This window comes from Staurois parvus, unplaced genomic scaffold, assembly GCF_062004578.1.
Source record: "Staurois parvus isolate SC_StPar_1 unplaced genomic scaffold, SC_StPar_1.0 ptg000017l, whole genome shotgun sequence".
NCBI classification, from domain to species: Eukaryota; Metazoa; Chordata; class Amphibia; order Anura; family Ranidae; genus Staurois; species Staurois parvus.
In genome coordinates, this window is record NW_028317813.1 from 17,301,936 (window position 1) to 17,323,941 (window position 22,006).

The 22,006-nt window shown below is 47.2% G+C and overlaps 1 protein-coding gene across 1 annotated transcript in view; it reads right to left on the minus strand.

The window, feature by feature from the left end:
* The window catches only part of LOC149473378 (retinol dehydrogenase 16-like), a 32,888-nt gene extending 14,074 nt beyond the window's left edge, over positions 1 to 18,814 (minus strand). Inside the window, exons 1-2 of the mRNA XM_089681010.1 lie at positions 18,395 to 18,814; positions 15,037 to 15,295 (exon numbers count right to left, since the gene is read on the minus strand). Coding sequence (XP_089537136.1) covers positions 15,037 to 15,295; positions 18,395 to 18,710 — 575 coding nt within the window. The 5' untranslated portion in view covers positions 18,711 to 18,814. The remainder of the gene's footprint in view (positions 1 to 15,036; positions 15,296 to 18,394) is intronic.
* Positions 18,815 to 22,006: the final 3,192 nt, after the last annotated feature.

The window sequence follows — 22,006 nt, forward strand, 5'->3', positions numbered from 1 at the left end:
AATTGCGCAGTCATGCAATGCCGCACCCAGATGAAATTTACGTCCTTTTTTTCCACAAATTGAGCTTGCTTTTGGTCATATTTGATTTATTTTTTGCGCTATAAGCAAAAAAAAATGACAATTTTGAGAAAAAAAAAACAATATATTATACTTTTTGCTATTAAACATGTCCAGTAAAATAATGTAGAAAAACAAATGTCGTCATAAATTTAGGCCAAAATGTATTGTGCTACATGTCTTTGCTAAAAAAAAATCAGAATACGTGTAAATTAATTGGTTTATGTGAAAATTATAGCATTTACAAATGGCGGTATAGAGATTTTTTCTTCCTACTAGTAATGGCGGCGATCAACAACTTTTAGCAGGACTGCGGCAGGCATTCTGACACGGGGGGGGGGACTAACTTGGTGTCACTGACATCCCCAGTGACACCAATACAGTGATCAGTGCTAAAAAAACAGCACTGACACTAGGGGGTGGGGGATGTGTGCTTCACTGTAAGCACACTGATCTGGATGGCTGTGCTGTGCACAGCTATCTAGAGCAGTGTGCCTAAGCTGATAGGGAGGAAGACTGTTTGTAAACAAAACAGTCTTCCTCCCCATCGGTGATTGTCGGTAAACACCAGGCGTCGGCGGGTAATCACCGGCCGGGACCCGGTGATTGACATCTGTTGCTGCGAATGGTGGCGCAGGTAGGGTTTGCACGTGCCCCCTACACGGAAATGCAAAATCATGTATTTTTACGTGATTTTGCGCACCCATGCCGCCCTGTAGCAATATATCTGCTATACAGCAGTGGGTAAGCGGTTAAAAGCCTTGTTCAATTTATCCGCTGGGGATTACGCAAAATTATGAGAAGTTTTATTAAAATTAGATTATAAGTAACTTTTTTGGGGTCAGTGAACGGTTTATTGAATTATTTCATTTTTTCCTTATTCATATTAAAATTAGAGATGAGCGAAGTATTCAAAAATTCGATTTGGCTAATTCGGCGAATTCGAGGAATAAATTCGATTCGATACGAATATATTCGCTGCGAATTTAACTTATAAAAGGGTGTTTCTAGGCTTCAGAGAGCCTTTATATTAGTGCAGAACACTGTACCTTTAATTTAAATGCCCTTGGAGTCTGCTGGGGAAGAGAAATAATACTGTCAGTCAGTATGACATGCAGATGAGTGCCGCCGATCTTAGAATCACCGCACACTTCACTCATTTGGGCAGTCACGGGGCCAAAACCAGAGTGTGGAGCCACAGTGTGGCGGTGGAGGCAGCAGCAATGGGAGGCCATACAGCACCCTATGACAAAAATGGAACCCACCAGCAGTGTGAGGAGACCTGAAAGTGGCACATGGCAGAGTGTAGCGATGGAGACAGCAGCAATGGGAGGCCGTACAGGGACCCATGAGAGACTCTGGACCTGGCAGCAGCATGAGGAGGCGGTACAGGGGCCCATGGCAGATTACGGGCCTGGCAGCAGCAATGGGAGGTCCGTAATCTGCCAGCACCCTATGACAAAAAATGGAACACACCAGCAGTGTGAGGAGACCTGAAAGTGGCACATGTTTGGGGCATGATTCATGGCGGATTTAGTCAGTTGAGTCAGGAACTGGTGGTTTGAAATCCAGACTAATCCACGCCTGATTCATTTTCACAAACGTGAGTCTCTCCACACTTTGGGTGGACAGTCGTGTCCTCCGCGGAGTTACAATACCTCCTGCCGCACTAAACACGCGCTCCGATGCCACGCTACTGGCCGGGCATGACAGCCTTTCAAGGGCAAATTCAGCTAGTTGGGGCCAAAGGTCAAGTTTCGTTGCCCAGTAGTCAAGGGGATTGTCTACCTCGGTTGGCAGGGTGCTGTCCAAGTAGGCCCAAGCCTGTTGTTTGAGGTCCTGCTCCAGGTCCACCTGATGCTGCTGCTGCTGCGGCTGGTTAGTAGTTTCCTCACTGCGCTGGTGAAGAAAGCTACTCATCATCGACTGCAGACTGAGGCAGCCGCTGCTGGTGGAGCTGCCACTGCTCCTACCACCCCACCCCTCCCCTGCTGCCATGGCAGCGGAATGCGAGCGCACAGGGCCCACAGTGTCTGAGGATGGACGTTGGCGCAGAAAGGCAGAGACCAACTGACTACATAGGTGGTTTTTATAGTACGTTATTTTGGCCTCCCTCTCAGCAGGTGTGAAAAAGGCCACCATTTTTGAACGGTAGCGAGGGTCCAACAAGGTGGACAGCCAAAAGTCATCCCCCTGTCTGATGGTTATTATTCGGCTGTCGCTACGCAAGCAACCGAGCATGCTATGGGTCATTTGTGCCAAGGAATGCGAGGGACACCCTGCCTCCATCTCCACAGCATACTGCCACGGTGCGTCTGGGTCCTCTGTCTCCTCCTCCTCTACCAGATGCTCCTGCTCCTCCACTCTTGTCCGCTGAGTGGAAAAACCACCCATTTCACTCAATAATTCCTGAGCACCAATGTCCTCCTCTACCTCCTCCTCTTCTTCCTGTCCTGCCCCCACAGGGGTCATGTGGCGTTGAGATCTGTGCGCCACGTCTACCGCACCCTGACCAGCCATTGTTAACAGCATTTGTTCCAGGACGTGCAACAGAGGAATGACGTCGTTCATCCCATAGTCCTGCCGACTCACGAATAGCGTGGCCTCCTCAAAGGGCCTCAGCAAGCGGCAGGTGTCACGCATGAGCTGCCAATGGCTGACATCGAAGTTACACAGGGGAGTACCTTTATCCGCTTGTAACATCAGGAAATCTGTGATGGCCTTTCGCTGTTCGTAAAGGCGGTCTAACATATGTAGGGTTGAATTCCACCTTGTTGCAACGTCACAGCATGAGGAGTCGGTACGGGGGCCCATGGCAGATTACGGGCCTGGCAGCAGCAATGGGAGGCCCGTAATCTGCCAGCACCCTATGAAAAAATGGAACACACCAGCAGTGTGAGGAGACCTGAAAGTGGCACATGGCAGAGTGTGGCGATGGAGACAGCAGCAATGGGAGACCGTACAGGGACCCATGAGACACTGTGGACCTGGCAGCAGCATGAGGAGGCGGTACAGGGGCCCATGGCAGATTACAGGCCTGGCAGCAGCAATGGGAGGCCCGTAATCTGCCAGCACCCTATGACAAAATGGAACACACCAGCAGTGTGAGGAGACCTGAAAGTGGCACATGGCAGAGTGTGGCGATGGAGACAGCAGCAATGGGAGGCCGTACAGGGACCCATGAGAGACTCTGGACCTGGCAGCAGCATGAGGAGGCGGTACTGGGGCCCATGGCAGATTACGGGCCTGGCAGCAGCAATGGGAGGCTCGTAATCTGCCAGCACCCTATGACAAAATGGAACACACCAGCAGTGTGAGGAGACCTGAAAGTGGCACATGGCAGAGTGTGGCGATGGAGACAGCAGCAATGGGAGGCCGTACAGGGACCCATGAGACACTGTGGACCTGGCAGCAGCATGAGGAGGCGGTACAGGGGCCCATGGCAGATTACAGGCCTGGCAGCAGCAATGGGAGGCCCGTAATCTGCCAGCACCCTATGACAAAATGGAACACACCAGCAGTGTGAGGAGACCTGAAAGTGGCACATGGCAGAGTGTGGCGATGGAGACAGCAGCAATGGGAGGCCGTACAGGGACCCATGAGACACTGTGGACCTGGCAGCAGCATGAGGAGGCGGTACAGGGGCCCATGGCAGATTACGGGCCTGGCAGCAGCAATGGGAGGCCCGTAATCTGCCAGCACCCTATGACAAAATGGAACACACCAGCAGTGTGAGGAGACCTGAAAGTGGCACATGGCAGAGTGTGGAGATGGAGACAGCAGCAATGGGAGGCCGTACAGGGACCCATGAGACACTCTGGACCTGGCAGCAGCATGAGGAGGCGGTACAGGGGCCCATGGCAGATTAAAGGCCTGGCAGCAGCAATGGGAGGCCCGTAATCTGCCAGCACCCTATGACAAAATGGAACACACCAGCAGTGTGAGGAGACCTGAAAGTGGCACATGGCAGAGTGTGGCGATGGAGACAGCAGCAATGGGAGGCCGTACAGGGACCCATGAGAGACTCTGGACCTGGCAGCAGCATGAGGAGGCGGTACGGGGGCCCATGGCAGATTACAGGCCTGGCAGCAGCAATGGGAGGCCCGTAATCTGCCAGCACCCTATGACAAAATGGAACACACCAGCAGTGTGAGGAGACCTGAAAGTGGCACATGGCAGAGTGTGGCGATGGAGACAGCAGCAATGGGAGGCCGTACAGGGACCCATGAGAGACTCTGGACCTGGCAGCAGCATGAGGAGGCGGTACGGGGGCCCATGGCAGATTACGGGCCTGGCAGCAGCAATAGGAGGCCCGTAATCTGCCAGCACCCTATGACAAAATGGAACACACCAGCAGTGTGAGGAGACCTGAAAGTGGCACATGGCAGAGTGTGGCGATGGAGACAGCAGCAATGGGAGGCCGTACAGGGACCCATGAGACACTGTGGACCTGGCAGCAGCATGAGGAGGCGGTACAGGGGCCCATGGCAGATTACAGGCCTGGCAGCAGCAATGGGAGGCCCGTAATCTGCCAGCACCCTATGACAAAATGGAACACACCAGCAGTGTGAGGAGACCTGAAAGTGGCACATGGCAGAGTGTGGCGATGGAGACAGCAGCAATGGGAGGCCGTACAGGGACCCATGAGAGACTCTGGACCTGGCAGCAGCATGAGGAGGCGGTACGGGGGCCCATGGCAGATTACGGGCCTGGCAGCAGCAATAGGAGGCCCGTAATCTGCCAGCACCCTATGACAAAATGGAACACACCAGCAGTGTGAGGAGACCTGAAAGTGGCACATGGCAGAGTGTGGCGATGGAGACAGCAGCAATGGGAGGCCGTACAGGGACCCATGAGACACTGTGGACCTGGCAGCAGCATGAGGAGGCGGTACAGGGGCCCATGGCAGATTACAGGCCTGGCAGCAGCAATGGGAGGCCCGTAATCTGCCAGCACCCTATGACAAAATGGAACACACCAGCAGTGTGAGGAGACCTGAAAGTGGCACATGGCAGAGTGTGGCGATGGAGACAGCAGCAATGGGAGGCCGTACAGGGACCCATGAGAGACTCTGGACCTGGCAGCAGCATGAGGAGGCGGTACAGGGGCCCATGGCAGATTACGGGCCTGGCAGCAGCAATGGGAGGCCCGTAATCTGCCAGCACCCTATGACAAAATGGAACACACCAGCAGTGTGAGACCTGAAAGTGGCACATGGCAGAGTGTGGCGATGGAGACAGCAGCAATGGGAGGCCGTACAGGGACCCATGAGAGACTCTGGACCTGGCAGCAGCATGAGGAGGCGGTACGGGGGCCCATGGCAGATTACAGGCCTGGCAGCAGCAATGGGAGGCCCGTAATCTGCCAGCACCCTATGACAAAATGGAACACACCAGCAGTGTGAGGAGACCTGAAAGTGGCACATGGCAGAGTGTGGCGATGGAGACAGCAGCAATGGGAGGCCGTACAGGGACCCATGAGACACTCTGGACCTGGCAGCAGCATGAGGAGGCGGTACAGGGGCCCATGGCAGATTACGGGCCTGGCAGCAGCAATGGGAGGCCCGTAATCTGCCAGCACCCTATGACAAAATGGAACACACCAGCAGTGTGAGGAGACCTGAAAGTGGCACATGGCAGAGTGTGGCGATGGAGACAGCAGCAATGGGAGGCCGTACAGGGACCCATGAGACACTGTGGACCTGGCAGCAGCATGAGGAGGCGGTACAGGGGCCCATATCAGATTACAGGCCTGGCAGCAGCAATGGGAGGCCCGTAATCTGCCAGCACCCTATGACAAAATGGAACACACCAGCAGTGTGAGGAGACCTGAAAGTGGCACATGGCAGAGTGTGGCGATGGAGACAGCAGCAATGGGAGGCCGTACAGGGACCCATGACACACTCTGGACCTGGCAGCAGCATGAGGAGGCGGTACAGGGGCCCATGGCAGATTACGGGCCTGGCAGCAGCAATGGGAGGCCCGTAATCTGCCAGCACCCTATGACAAAATGGACAGCACCAGCAGTGTGAGGAGACCTGAAAGTGGCACATGTTTGGGGCATGATTCATGGCGGATTTAGTCAGTTGTGTCAGGAACTGGTGGTTTGAAATCCAGACTAATCCACGCCTGATTCATTTTCACAAACGTGAGTCTCTCCACACTTTGGGTGGACAGTCGTGTCCTCCGCGGAGTTACAATACCTCCTGCCGCACTAAACACGCGCTCCAATGCCACGCTACTGGCCGGGCATGACAGCCTTTCAAGGGCAAATTCAGCTAGTTGGGGCCAAAGGTCAAGTTTCGTTGCCCAGTAGTCAAGGGGATTGTCTACCTCGGTTGGCAGGGTGCTGTCCAAGTAGGCCCAAGCCTGTTGTTTGAGGTCCTGCTCCAGGTCCACCTGATGCTGCTGCTGCTGCGGCTGGTTAGTAGTTTCCTCACTGCGCTGGTGAAGAAAGCTACTCATCATCGACTGCAGACTGAGGCAGCCGCTGCTGGTGGAGCTGCCACTGCTCCTACCACCCCACCCCTCCCCTGCTGCCATGGCAGCGGAACGCGAGCGCACAGGGCCCACAGTGTCTGAGGATGGACGTTGGCGCAGAAAGGCAGAGACCAACTGACTACATAGGTGGTTTTTATAGTACGTTATTTTGGCCTCCCTCTCAGCAGGTGTGAAAAAGGCCACCATTTTTGAACGGTAGCGAGGGTCCAACAATGTGGACAGCCAAAAGTCATCCCTCTGTCTGATGGTTATTATTCGGCTGTCGCTACGCAAGCAACCGAGCATGCTATGGGCCATTTGTGCCAAGGAATGCGAGGGACTCCCTGCCTCCATCTCCACAGCATACTGCCACGGTGCGTCTGGGTCCTCTGTCTCCTCCTCCTCCTCCTCCTCTACCAGATGCTCCTGCTCCTCCACTCCTGTCCGCTGAGTGGAAAAACTACCCATTTCACTCAATAATTCCTGGGCACAAATGTCCTCCTCTACCTCCTCCTCTTCTTCCTGTCCTGCCCCCACAGGGGTCATGTGGCATTGAGATCTGTGCGCCACGTCTACCGCACCCTGACCAGCCATTTTTAACAGCATTTGTTCCAGGACGTGCAACAGAGGAATGAGGTCGTTCATCCCATAGTCCTGCCGACTCACGAATAGCGTGGCCTCCTCAAAGGGCCTCAGCAAGCGGCAGGTGTCACGCATGAGCTGCCAATGGCTGACATCAAAGTTACACAGGGGAGTACCTTTATCCGCTTGTAACATCAGGAAATCGGTGATGGCCTTTCGCTGTTCGTAAAGGCGGTCTAACATGTGTAGGGTTGAATTCCACCTTGTTGCAACGTCGCAGATCAGGCGATGCTGTGCAATTCCGTTCTGCAGCTCAAGGAGGGTGTGCTTTGCGGTGTAGGAATGGCTGAAATGCATGCAAAGTTTACATGACATTTTAAGGATGTCTTGCAGTGGGATGGTGGATTTTAGGAACCGCTTGACAACCAGATTGAATACGTGAGCCATGCATGGCGCATGGCACAACCTTCCTTGACGCAGAGCAGACACCATGTTCTTTCCGTTGTCGGTCAACATGGTTCCGATTTTCAGTTTGCGCGGAGACAGCCATCTGTCGATTTCTCTGTTCATTACACTCAGAAGTTCCTCCCCTGTGTGACTACGTTCACCAAGGCATACCAGGTGCAGCACAGCGTAACACCGTTGCGCCCTGCACATGTGATATGCCGGTCGGGTAATGGGACTTGGCACGGGGGTGGCGGCTGAGGACACGGCGGAAGAAGAGGTGGTAGAGGCGGACATCTTTTGTGGACCAAGGATGTGCAAACGTGGAGGCAAAAGCGGCGTGACCTGTCCAAGTTGCTGGTGCGGCTGTGCCGGCACCACGTTCACCCAGTGGGCCGTAAATGACATGTACTGTCCCTGACCGTAGTTACAGCTCCACACGTCGGCGCTGCCGTGCACTTTGGCAGAGACCGACATGCTCAAAGACTGGCCCACCATCTCTTCTACATGTGAATGCAGGGCTGGCACTGCCTTTTTGGTGAAGAAATGCCGGCTTGGCACTCTCCACCGCGGCGCTGCACAAGCCATCATTTCTCGGAAAGGTGCTGAGTCCACCACTTGGAAAGGGAGGGACTGCAGCACCAGCAACTTGGACAGGAGGACGTTCAGCTTTTGCACCGTCGGGTGTGTGCTCGCAAACTGTTGTCTCTTGGAAACGGATTCCAAGAAAGACTGCTGACGGAATCCGTGAAGAGGAGTAGCAGGAGAAGGAGCATCTGAACGAGCGGAAGATGCCAACGAGCGACAACTCCCCTCAGCAGAGGTGTTGGAGCCTTGACTGGCTGATAGAGGGCGATTGACGTCGGGTGACGGAGCAAGTAACGGAGCGGGTGATGGAGCGGGGGCTGGGGCAGGCAGAACCGCCGTATCTTTATCACGGTTTTCCCAGGCCACCAAATGGCGACGCTGCATATGCTGCTGCAACGCTGTAGTCCCAACATGGGCCCCCTGGCCACGCTTGACTTTCTGGCCACATAGTCGACATACGGCTACGTATACTTCCTCGGGCGGCTTGACGAAAAATTGCCACACCGCCGAGTAGGAAACTTTGCCCCCGATACTCCTCACTGGCTGACTGCTACTTCCTCCGTGCACACCGGCACCACTACTGGCCGTGGTGGTAGGCTGCAGTGGAGCTGGTGCTCTACTCCATGGCCGTTTGCCTCCACTGACACTGCTGCGACCCTGCTGCCTCCTGGGCAACCCACCGACTGTTTTGCTCGCTGCCAAGCTGCCACCCTCTTCTCCTGATGATGCGGAAGCAATAGCCTGATGACGACGAGGCTGCCAAGTGCGATCAGCCTCATCATCATCAATTAGGGTCTCCGCCTCACTACTAGCCCCCTCGGCTGCGTGTGGGTCAGGAGACAGACCTGTCTCTAGACCGGCTACTGAGCCACTCTCCTCGCCAGTACTTCTTCGCCTGGCTGCTGAAGAGGCGGATGTCTCCCCCCGTTCCTGACCGCCCTCTGTTAGCTCTTCCTCACTGTACAGTGGGGCTGAGCCCACAGCATGCGATACTTCGCTTGGTGAGGGAACACCAAAGGACAGGGGCAGGTAGAGGACACGTGATTTCAGTGGGCTTGCTCCCGGGCCATGCCAACTAACGGTTGTGTCTGACGTACCCACCGACCGTTGGCTGTAGGTGTCAGAGGTGACCTGGGAAGAGGAAGACGACCGAGCCAACCAATCGATGACGGCAGGGTTGTCGGTGGAGACACGACCGCTGGATGACACCGGGAGCACTGGCCTCTGGCTGCGACTAGTGCTGCCTCCACCCCTTCCTCTGCTGCCACGTCTGCTCGCTCCTAAAACATTGCCTCCTCTGCCACTCCTCTGCGTGTTGTCTGACATACTCTTTAATTAAACGATTCTGTGTCCCTGAGTAACAATTCTGTGTCCCTGAGTAACAATTCTGTGTCCCTCAGTAACAATTCTGTGTCTGTCCCTGAGTAACAATTCTGTGTCCCTGAGTAACAATTCTGTGTCCCTCAGTAACAATTCTGTGTCCCTCAGTAACAATTCTGTGTCTTTCCCTGAGTAAAAATTCTGTGTCCCTGAGTAACAATTCTGTGTCCCTCAGTAACAATTCTGTGTCCCTCAGTAACAATTCTGTGTCCCTCAGTAACAATTCTGTGTCTGTCCCTGAGTAACAATTCTGTGTCTGTCCCTGAGTAACAATTCTGTGTCCCTCAGTAACAATTCTGTGTCCCTCAGTAACAATTCTGTGTCTGTCGCTGAGTAACAATTCTGTGTCCCTGAGTAACAATTCTGTGTCCCTCAGTAACAATTCTGTGTCCCTGAGTAACAATTCTGTGTCCCTCAGTAACAATTCTGTGTCCCTCAGTAACAATTCTGTGTCTGTCCCTGAGTAACAATTCTGTGTCCCTGAGTAACAATTCTGTGTCCCTCAGTAACAATTCTGTGTCTGTCCCTGAGTAACAATTCTGTGTCTGTCCCTGAGTAACAATTCTGTGTCCCTGAGTAACAATTCTGTGTCCCTCAGTAACAATTCTGTGTCTCTCCCTGAGTAACAATTCTGTGTCCCTGAGTAACAATTCAGTGTCCCTGAGTAACAATTCTGTGTCCCTGAGTAACAATTCTGTGTCCCTGAGTAACAATTCTGTGTCCCTCAGTAACAATTCTGTGTCCCTGAGTAACAATTCTGTGTCTGTCCCTGAGTAACAATTCTGTGTCCCTGAGTAACAATTCTGTGACCCTGAGTAACAATTCTGTGTCCCTCAGTAACAATTCTGTGTCTGTCCCTGAGTAACAATTCTGTGTCTGTCCCTGAGTAACAATTCTGTGTCTGTCCCTGAGTAACAATTCTGTGTCTGTCCCTGAGTAACAATTCTGTGTCCCTCAGTAACAATTCTGTGTCCCTCAGTAACAATTCTGTGTCTGTCCCTGAGTAACAATTCTGTGTCTGTCCCTGAGTAACAATTCTGTGTCTGTCCCTGAGTAACAATTCTGTGTCCCTCAGTAACAATTCTGTGTCCCTCAGTAACAATTCTGTGTCTGTCCCTCAGTAACAATTCTGTGTCTGTCCCTCAGTAACAATTCTGTGTCTGTCCCTGAGTAACAATTCTGTGTCCCTCAGTAACAATTCTGTGTCCCTCAGTAACAATTCTGTGTCTGTCCCTGAGTAACAATTCTGTGTCCCTGAGTAACAATTCTGTGTCCCTCAATAACAATTCTGTGTCCCTCAGTAACAATTCTGTGTCCCTCAGTAACAATTCTGTGTCTGTCCCTCAGTAACAATTCTGTGTCCCTCAGTAACAATTCTGTGTCCCTGAGTAACAATTCTGTGTCCCTGAGTAACAATTCTGTGTCCCTCAGTAACAATTCTGTGTCCCTCAGTAACAATTCTGTGTCTGTCCCTCAGTAACAATTCTGTGTCCCTGAGTAACAATTCTGTGTCTGTCCCTGAGTAACAATTCTGTGTCCCTGAGTAACAATTCTGTGTCCCTCAGTAACAATTCTGTGTCCCTCAGTAACAATTCTGTGTCCCTCAGTAACAATTCTGTGTCCCTCAGTAACAATTCTGTGTCTGTCCCTGAGTAACAATTCTGTGTCTGTCCCTGAGTAACAATTCTGTGTCTGTCCCTGAGTAACAATTCTGTGTCCCTCAGTAACAATTCTGTGTCCCTCAGTAACAATTCTGTGTCTGTCCCTGAGTAACAATTCTGTGTCCCTCAGTAACAATTCTGTGTCCCTCAGTAACAATTCTGTTTCCCTCAGTAACAATTCTGTGTCCCTCAGTAACAATTATGTGTCTGTCCCTCAGTAAGAATTCTGTGTCTGTCCCTGAGTAACAATTCTGTGTCCGTCCCTGAGTAACAATTCTGTGTCCCTCAGTAACAATTCTGTGTCCCTCAGTAACAATTCTGTGTCTGTCCCTGAGTAACAATTCTGTGTCCCTGAGTAACAATTCTGTGTCCCTGAGTAACAATTCTGTGTCCCTCAATAACAATTCTGTGTCCCTCAGTAACAATTCTGTGTCCCTCAGTAACAATTCTGTGTCTGTCCCTCAGTAACAATTCTGTGTCCCTGAGTAACAATTCTGTGTCCCTGAGTAACAATTCTGTGTCCCTCAGTAACAATTCTGTGTCCCTCAATAACAATTCTGTGTCCCTCAGTAACAATTCTGTGTCTGTCCCTCAGTAACAATTCTGTGTCCCTCAGTAACAATTCTGTGTCCCTGAGTAACAATTCTGTGTCCCTGAGTAACAATTCTGTGTCCCTCAGTAACAATTCTGTGTCTGTCCCTGAGTAACAATTCTGTGTCCCTAAGTAACAATTCTGTGTCCCTAAGTAACGGTTCTGTGGCCCTAAGTAACGGTTCTGTGGCCCTAAGTAACAATTCTGTGTCCCTAAGTAACAATTCTGTGTCCCTAAGTAACAATTCTGTGTCCCTAAGTAACGGTTCTGTGTCCCTAAGTAACGGTTCTGTGGCCCTAAGTAACGGTTCTGTGTCCCTAAGTAACAATTCTGTGTCCCTAAGTAACGGTTCTGTGTCCCTAAGTAACGGTTCTGTGGCCCTAAGTAACGGTTCTGTGGCTCTAAGTAACGGTTCTGTGGCCCTAAGTAATGGTTCTGTGTCCCTAAGTATCGTTTTTGTGGCCCTAAGTAACGGTTCTGTGGCCCTAAGTAACGATTCTGTGTCCCTAAGTAACGGTTCTGTGTCCCTAATTAACGATTCTGTGGCCCTAAGTAATGGTTCTGTGTCCCTAAGTAACGTTTCTGTGGCCCTAAGTAACGGTTCTGTGGCCCTAAGTAACGGTTCTGTGTCCCTATGTAACGATTCTGTGTCCCTAAGTAACGATTCTGTGGCCCTAACTCTCTCCCTGAATACAGACAGCTCTGCCTCTCTTGAATGGCTGGAGGCTAATGCAGAATTCTAAAATGGCTGCAATTTATAGCTCGACCATTACACAGTGCTGGCTGGCTGGCTGCTGATTGGCTAATGCGATCACATGTCATGAATGAATGCATAATGGGTCAGCGCGCCTTGTCTGCGCGCCTTCCCAGAGATCCCCGCTCCGTTGCCGCACATGTTGCCGCCATTTTAGGAAAAATTTCGATTCGCGCATCCGAAGTATGATATTTTTCGGATTCGGCGCGAAATTTTCCTAATATTCAAAACGAATTCCACTTCGCCAAGTTCGATTCGCTCATCTATAATTAAAATGTAAAAACAAAAACTCTGCATTTATAGTTGACTATTATCTTATTGATATTAGCAAGTCTTTTATATCTCAGATAGTACTACTCATAGTCATAGCTAATCAGTGGTAGACAAATATATGGTTGATGCCAAACTGGCGACACATTATCAGCAAAAAAGATTACCAAGGTGCAGCAGTCACATTCCCTAATTCAAGTCACTCTCTTGCTGGCTTCATCACCTGTTCACTAGTGATGAAGCAATAATATAATGACACCTTTTTGGTCTGGGCAGTGAGGGAGAAGACAACTTGCTGGGATGGCCAGTGATGGAATGACACCTTGCTGGTCCAACTAAACAAGGAGAAATGATGGAACGACACCTTGCTGGTCCAACTAGACAAGGAGAAATGATGGAATGACACTCTGCTCACCCAACTAGACAAGAAGAAATGATGGAATGACACTCTGCTCATCCAACTAGACAAGAAGAAATGATGGAATGACACCTTGCTGGTCTAACCAGTGAGGGAGTGATGCCATAAGAGATGGCAATTGGTCTTGTTGATGGTAAGTGTTTGCCAGTAAAAGAATTGCTCATGTGATATTGCTCTTAGACTGAGCCAAGACCAGCAAGTAATTGAATGACTTGTTATTGAATGACTTAACCACTTGTTGACAATCTCCATAGCCCCACTTAAAACAAGATGATTCAAGGTGAATTTCCCAGCACATTTATCAGCTAGCCTGCAAAAGAAACAAATTGACCCTGTCCAACAAATCACAGTAAAACAGAAGGTTCCATTGTACGCATTTGCAAATACAATATCTGTGGAAGCAGCAGTCAAGGTTCCTCTACATACTGCGGTCCTAATGCTATAGTTTTGAGAGTCTCTCAGTTGTAGCATATACTGTATAGCAGTGGATAAATTAAGGGCAGGTTTGCCTGGAGGGAGCCCACTTATCCTTAAAGGCACAGGACACATTGGACACCCAGCAAGAGCACAGCAGCTGAAGACATCAAATGTGTCCCCACACCAAATCAACGAACAAGCTATACAAAAAAATGGCACCCACCCCAGCCTTTGCAGTAAGGTGCAAATTGAAGGACAACACACATCACAAAGACACAAACCTTTTCCATCATACTTACCAGCTAGCCTGCAAACAAACTTAAAACTAGATGACTGCACAACAAATGGGTCAGTAGCAAGAGATTAGCTTAAAGATCAACTCCCCTCTGGGTGACCTATGTACATTGCATGGATTTTAACAAACTTTGCTGCATATTTCTACTTGTTTCTGCTCTGAAGAAAAAGCTTTTTGTTTGTTTATGTGCAGAGTGAATGTGAATGGAAGCGACTTTTTAATTATTAATTAATTGATGTACTTACAGTGTTCTAAGAAGGAGAGTTGACATGTCAGCACCCCCTTAGAAGCTATTATTCCTTTGGGAATATCTCATCAAAATATTTTCTTGTTGTTGCAGAGGTTGCCTAAAATCTGACTTGTATCTTAGTGCAGACTTCTGGGAAAATCAATGAGCCAATCACAAAAGCAGGAAATTACATTTCTGGGGGCATTCCGTACACCAAACGTGTACAGAATGCCTACGGGTTACCATATTTCATTACATTTTAAAGAAAATTACAACACTGCTGATTGAAAAGAAAAGGTAATTTTTAATAATATTTAATTACAATATGGCTTGTGTAGCAATTGTATAAGCTATATAATTTTTTTTCCCATGAAAGTGGAGTTACCTTTAAAGGTCACTGTTGGGATAATAGATGCAGGAGATTATACATGCTGATATGTAGTAAAACCCTAATTTCGGTTATCAAGAAATGTGGACATCCACTATTAACTTATTCTGCACTTATATTTTATACATCAGATTTGTCTGTTATTCAATATATATTGGACAGACATGTACAGTATTTCTGACTCCGTAAAAAGAGATTCAAAAAGTGCAGTAAGCCACAGAACCCAATGTGAAACAATCTTTCACTCATCTGATAACTGGAAACCACAGCACTTACAGAAAAAGAGAGATACATACATGAAGATAGAAAAAAATGTTCCATATTAGGTAAGTCAAGTATAAGCGTGTTATTCTCCGCATTGGGATTGGAATGTATTTCACAAGTAAATGAAAAGACCTAAGACATAAATATTTTAAACACGCCACACATGTTACAGGAAAGACCCTTGGGCTAAGGTTTATTGTAATAATAATCTCTCTCACCTCAGACTGTCTGAAAATGCTTCAACTCCAAATTTAGAAATGCAATATCCTCCTCCACAGATAGTCACCCTTCCCACTATACTGGACATGTTAACAATGCGCCCTTTGGATTTCCTGATTAATGGCAAGAGCCTAAGGGTTACATCGATAGGGCCCACCAGATTCACATTAAGAACTCTTTCAAAGTCTCCTTTTGTCAACCATTCATTAGGTGCACCAGGCATCCCTGTTCCTGCATTATTCACTAACCCCCACAGACCTGAAAAGGAAAAAAAAAAGGCATAAATATTAGGAATGTAGTAAAATCACTTAAAATATTGTACATCTGTACATCAGGCAAAAGGGGATATATGTAAGATCTAGTGGTGGGTTATAATAACCCAGCTCCCCAGAGTCCAGGGGTATATATATGAGGATTACAGTAAAGGTGGCCATGGCTCGAATTCAGCAGGAATCAACTGAAATTTGAGCTGTGGGTGGCCCTTTGGCACCTCTACATTTGACAAAAGTTAGTCTTGCAATTAACTTTGGTCAAAGGAGCTGGTTGTAAAATTTTCAGCTGACCATCCAATCAGATGCAAGCACTGTCTGGGTATTCAGTAGTGGCTGGAGTAGTCGCTGCTGAATACAATAGCTGGTAGCAGGGATTCTTCTGCTGTTTCACATGGATGAAGGACTCACTTTCATTGTACCAGTCAATGTCAACATTTGTTCCCACAAGAAACTCAGGCACTTCTGCAGAGTCTACCCACTTCCATTCACTTGCACCTAAATCCCTGAAGAAGGGGCAGTCAACTTGTATATCCATTATCTTTAATAAAAGATTGTAACCTTCAAATGTGGCATTATTCTGGACACTGGAAACTCCTCTCTCTCCATCTGAATACTTCTATCACTAAACCAACATTACAGTCGTGCCAGTAAACACATACCTCTAATAGGAGGCAAATACCACCATTTAAAAATAATGGTGAAGCGCTAGCAGTATATCACGGATAAAGATAAACATAAAATGAGCATAAACACAGCAAAATCGTAAAATACATAAAAATGAATAAAGTGACAATTCAATGTGCTGATCCAATCGGATCTAATAAAGTTCTGTTGATAGTGAACAGGTAAAACCTGTACTATACAAGTGAATCTCACCACGAAGCCACGTCCAGACCAAGATGTCAATACCCTGAGGAAGTCACGTGGTCATGATGCAAAGCGTCGGTACGTCAGTTCCGGAGAAGCACTTCCGGTTGGACGCCATTTTGGGCTCTATTATAGGATCCATGCAGTACACCTATATTAAGTGGTGGCAATGCATTTTTATCTATTTCTGCATGTGAGTGGGCAATTTTAGCTTACTATTTGATGATTAATAAACGGTTTTACACAATGGAGGATGTTCTGTGCTTATGTCGTTGACGGTATGGCTCTGTGGGGAGTGTGACCTGAGATTGCTAGTGACAAAGGACCCCATTCAACATCTTGGTCTGGATGAGGCTTTGTGGTGAGATTCATAAGGTGAGCTGGCCCTTGTGGTCGCTGCTTGGAGGTGAGGGGGCATTTCTGCCATTTAGGATTCCTGTCACCCGGTTTGAAGATCACCTATCACAAGCACATAGTTGTTGATCTGCAGCCATTCTGCATTTTGGATATCCACATTTATTACCAGCACTTGTGCGATTTGATATATAGTGCTTTCTGGACATTTTTATGTTTGCATGTTCATTTATTATTAATCTTTGGGAGTGATTAAATTTTCTACTATTTTTGGTCACTTTTGCTGTGTTTTCACCCCAGAGGGGTCACTTGATTATATACCATCAGTCCCCCATGTGGACAAGGGGTGGCTGGTTTGTTGATTTTTTCCATTTCGGAAAAGGGTTCACTTGTATGAGTACAGGTTTTACCTGTTCACTATCAACAGCACTTTATTAGATCCGATTGGATCAGCACATTGAATTGTCACTTTATTCATTTTTATGTATTTTACGATTTTGCTGTGTTTATGTTCATTTTATGTTTATGTTTATCTGTGATATACTGCTAGCGCTTCACCATTTTTTTGAGCTATTGCATTGTACCTAGTGAAGTCAGGTTAGGTGACAGCAGCTTCTTGTTAGTGTTTTTTCCCCATTTAAGCGCAGGAGGTCATAACCTTTTTTTTTTTAAATACCACCATTTACCCACGGAATCATGAAAAAAAAAATTCTAAATAACTCAACCAGGCCAGTGTGGTCCCCGACTCCAAATAATCACATGGATGGAGGAATGGATAGATTTATCTCATTCATTTCGAAGGGAGCTGAACAAGAGAAATCTACACATATATGGCCAACTTAGGTGAATTTTACCTTTTCAAGTCTTTTGATTATTTTGATCAGGTGGAAAGCAAAGGAAGCCTTTGTATTCCTCTTAGTTAATGCTCCCTTTGAAGTACAAAGGTTGTATTGGTAGATTGGGTTAGCGACTCAAACATTATGTCACACAAGCTTTAACATACTGATCTACATTCAAAAGTAATTTCCAATACTTTTAAATCTGCAGCTTTCATATCAGTAATACTTGGCGACTCTGCCATGAAGGTTCTTATTCAGGCACTTTCTGTGGACAACCCTATTAATTATAATGGAGACAAGTGGATGGTCCAATATAGATTTATGTAGTCATCACTGGCGTGCATGCGCATAGACAGGAAATGTCTGCAAAGATGCTTCAGGAAATCAGCAGCCCCTTAGATAGCAACAAAGTATGAAAAGAAAATTAAAACAAGTATCTGAAAAAAAAGCAATTGTTTGATACATAATTCTTTAGCAAACAAAATATAATTTAGTTAGGATTTACATTTCTGCTTTAAAATAATTTAGAAATCATACACAATAGGTATTCACACTTCCTGTGTCTTGAATCAGGAAATGCCGGTCTACATTGACCTTTATGTATGATCCGAATAAACTTGTAAAAGGTCAATGAATAATAAAAGCTTGGACCAAAGCTATAATTTACAACTGGTCACACCCCTGTATACAGACAACAAAGCTAACAGTAAACTTTGAGTGCTTGTTGTTAGAACATGGCACATGATATACAGCGGGAGAAGAAGGTCACAAACACTAGTTACAAAGTAGTCTCCCACTATCCTGCCTTTCAATAAATAAGGCTGTATTCACACCTAGGCATTCTGAAAACTGTCTGCTCACTGAAGACCAAGAACTGAGCGATCGGTAGTCTTTGATGGCTCCTTTCCTGGTGTTAGAGGTTGTAGGGACAGACGCAAATGACCAGTTCTGCACCCACCAATGTGAGTATGTGTGTTTGGTTTTTTGTATTCCTAAACCTCTCTTTAAAGTGATAACAAACTGACCATTGTCGCCAACAACATCAGAAACCCATGTAGCAACAGAGCTGACACACCGAGCGTTAGAAATATCCAGGATAACTGTTTGCAGTCGGCTAGATGTCTCCTTCTTCAGATCTTCAGCTCCTTTCTGAGTTAGACAAGTGGCCAAAACTCTCATTCCCCGTCTGTCCAGCTGGCTTGCTAGCTGTTTCCCAAAACCAGAATCACATCCAGTTATGAGTACAAATTTATCTGAAAGATTGTCCAGAATCAAGCCCAGTCTGTGCAATCTGTACAGGATAATGATCATCACCAATAAAGCCACCAGAGGGAGCAACATGATTTCTGAAGGAGTCTGCAATACAAGAGAAGTGAAAGGCACACACAAAGCATAGGACAATTTTGGATTTTTGTATCTAAGTACATTAATATATACACAGCACTGGGAACTCTATCAGCCCCACATTCTTATTTTGTCAACTTGTTATACTGACTTGTATGCATAGTTTATGAACTGACAATTATAAAACGGCTGTATTTAGAATTATGAAATCAAAGCTTGGATCTGTAGCTTTCCTCAAGCATAGATTAATGTGTATAAAAAGCTACATGAAATGACAGTTTCAAAGGGGTGAGCCTGTAATTTTACTTAAATTCATCTCCATGGCTTGTTTTCAGAGATAAACCCATTTATTATTTTTTTCATATCCAGTCATACCAAAAAACGTTGTGTTTGGACCCAACAGTGGCTATTCGGCTTGGTTTAGGGCGTTCAGCTTGGACAAGTGTGGCAGCTTCCGGTTGTCAATGGTTGCTAAGGAAGCAGCAGGGAGCTTGCACCTGCCACATCCTTACCAATCACTGATATCACCCAGGCTTATCAATGTATATGGCTAGGTATCCCTGGACACGTAAGCAAATGGTTTGGGATCAGAGGGGTTACATCATTGCCTAAATATGGCCATATCTGGGCAATTGTAACACCACTATCCCCGTCCCTTAAATTTCTGATGACAGTCTGGTTTTTTTTTCAGGTGAGCATCTGGCATTGTGGATGTACATTGTGGGATTTTGTTTTCCAAATTTCAATACACCCCTTAATCTGAAAATGCCTACAACCACTGGGCTAGTGTTGTGGTGAAACAGCCCTCGTCCTCATCAACACTAGGACAAGATGCTTGCCCCGGCAAGGTGCCCCCCCATGTTGAAGGCATATGGCTTGGCATGGTTCAGGAGAGAGGAAACCACACACTTTTGCATGGGATTCTCCTTTATAGTCCACAGCAGACTAGAGGGGTCCGGTATACAGTTTGTGGGGGACCTCACACTTTTCGTTTTTGGTGGCATCTCACTTAAATTCTATGCCAGACATGAAGGGTCTCTGAATTATGGGGGAACCCCCAACTTGTTTGTGTGTGTGTGAGGGGGGGGCCATTTACATCTATATCAGACACTCATCTATGATAAGGTCTGGTATATTTACTAAATATAGAAGCTGAGGGGTAGTTTAATAGGGGTTTACCTACAACTCATACCTGGATCCTTCAGGTTTGGTATACATTTTAAGGAGGACCCCACCAAAAAACACACACCTCCTCTCCTGAATCATACCAGGCCATGTGCCCTCAACATGGGGGGATACTTTGTCAGGGGGTGAAGAGAACAAGATTCTCTTCCCCATAATCATGGCCCAGTGGTCATGGGGGTCTACAGGCAGGGGACGTTATCAAAATCCTTTTTAACAGTATGGTGGCTCCCAGATACTACGCTCCCCACCCATGTGAATGAGTAAGAGGTACCACAAAGTATGCCCACTGTAAATCATGTCCAGTGATGTAGATCCATGTGAATCAAAGCCTGAGGTCCACTAACCCCCCAAAAGAGGGAAAAAAACACCTGCAGATACATGCCCAGGACTGTGGTGGTGCTTCCACTAGGCAAACTAGGCTGCCACCTAGGGCGCACTGTTACCTAGGGGCGCCTGGGAACAGCACAGTGGGATGCCGCCACGTCATGAATGATCCTTCAGCTGAGGGGAGGGGCAGCAGAGGGGAAGAAGAAAGCACAGAGGAAGATGCTGGGTGTCTGGGGCCAGTGTAGTAGCTGAGCTGCTACTCCTTCCAGGATTCCTCTCAGACTCAGTCTCTTACTGCAAACTGGCTGGCCGCTGCTGATCACTGTGGAGTTCTAGCCCATTCATCAGCAGAGGCGGAGATGTCACAGCATTTTATCTCCCCCCTTTACCTGGGGAATTCCAGCCTGGGATCTGTCAGAGTGTGAATCCATCATCCTCCACTCACTGCAACTGTCACCCTGCCACTGCCAGCCACAAATACTGTCCGTCACACTGATTTTGTCTTTAATATTGGTGCTGGTGGCATCTTATGGCATTTATTTTTGTAAATTAAAAGAAATGTAGCAGTTTCATGTTTTGCTGATTTAATATTTTCTGTTTTTAAAAATGTTTTTTTTTTTTTGGTGGGGGCATAAGTAGCTAGTCTTGCAAGGGTGCAAAATAGTCTAGCACTGGCTCTGTACATGCCTAGTCCATTCTCTTCCCTCTGCCAAATGATAAAGTGAACAGATGACAGCCGTTATAGTAAAGGTTTTTTTCTAACCTTGAAAAGCAAGTTTTACTTACCAACATTCTCCATCCATGTCCCTCACTGACACCATTTTATGGGAATAGTAATCCAGAGCTACAGATTTATCCTCATTGCCTTATTCCAAACAGCTCCTTTATGCTGAGATCACCACAGAGACTCCTCTTCTGGATCCTGAGAGAACACCACTGCTAGACAGCCAATAGGATGTGTCCATGTCATGCAGCCAGTAACAGGTACACTTGAAGAAGGACCTGTCCTTTTTTACACGGAAGAGAGAAGACTCATGCCCAGAATGTCATCAGACTGTGACTAGGGTTAGTACAAGGGGCAATTAAGTAGTTCTTTTGTATGCCAAGCATCAATTAGTTGGCGGGGAAAGGTTAGTTGTAAGTAGTATGCTGAAATGTATCTTTTGTCTGGAAATCCTCCAAAAAAATAGCAGTATTACTAATATGTGGGTGTGCCTAGGCACTCCTGTTTCTACAGCCTCATAACTGTATATCTCCTATGTAAGATCTCAGGCACTGCTGCCGCAGACTGCTAGTCTTAGAAGGTTTAGAGTGAGATTAGTGAATACAGACCTTTAGACTAGAACACAGTAATGGTACAAAGTATTGAATAGGGTTAAATCCCCTCCTAATAAAATCCTTCCTTGTCCACACAAAGTGTGTGAGTGATGTTCATTAACGACTTCTTATTTGATAGTTATAATTACTTACTATGCCAGTGTTAATATATACATTAAACCTAAGTATTTGTAAAATCAATAGCACCACTTTCCTATCATTGGGATACACAGACCAGTATGCTACCCCTCACTGAACATCTTTTTTTATTTTGCTGTGCTTCCTCCAAATGTTAATGGGCAGGTTTGGTCTTCCACTCTGTCTTAGGGCTAATATACACTGCAGATGATAAACTCATGTTTAGGAGCTGTTCAGTGTTTTTCAGCAGCCCCTGAACTTACCCTAATGCTTTCCTATGTGTCCATGTACACATCTTCGTTTACAGTCGTTTACAAGCATTTGAG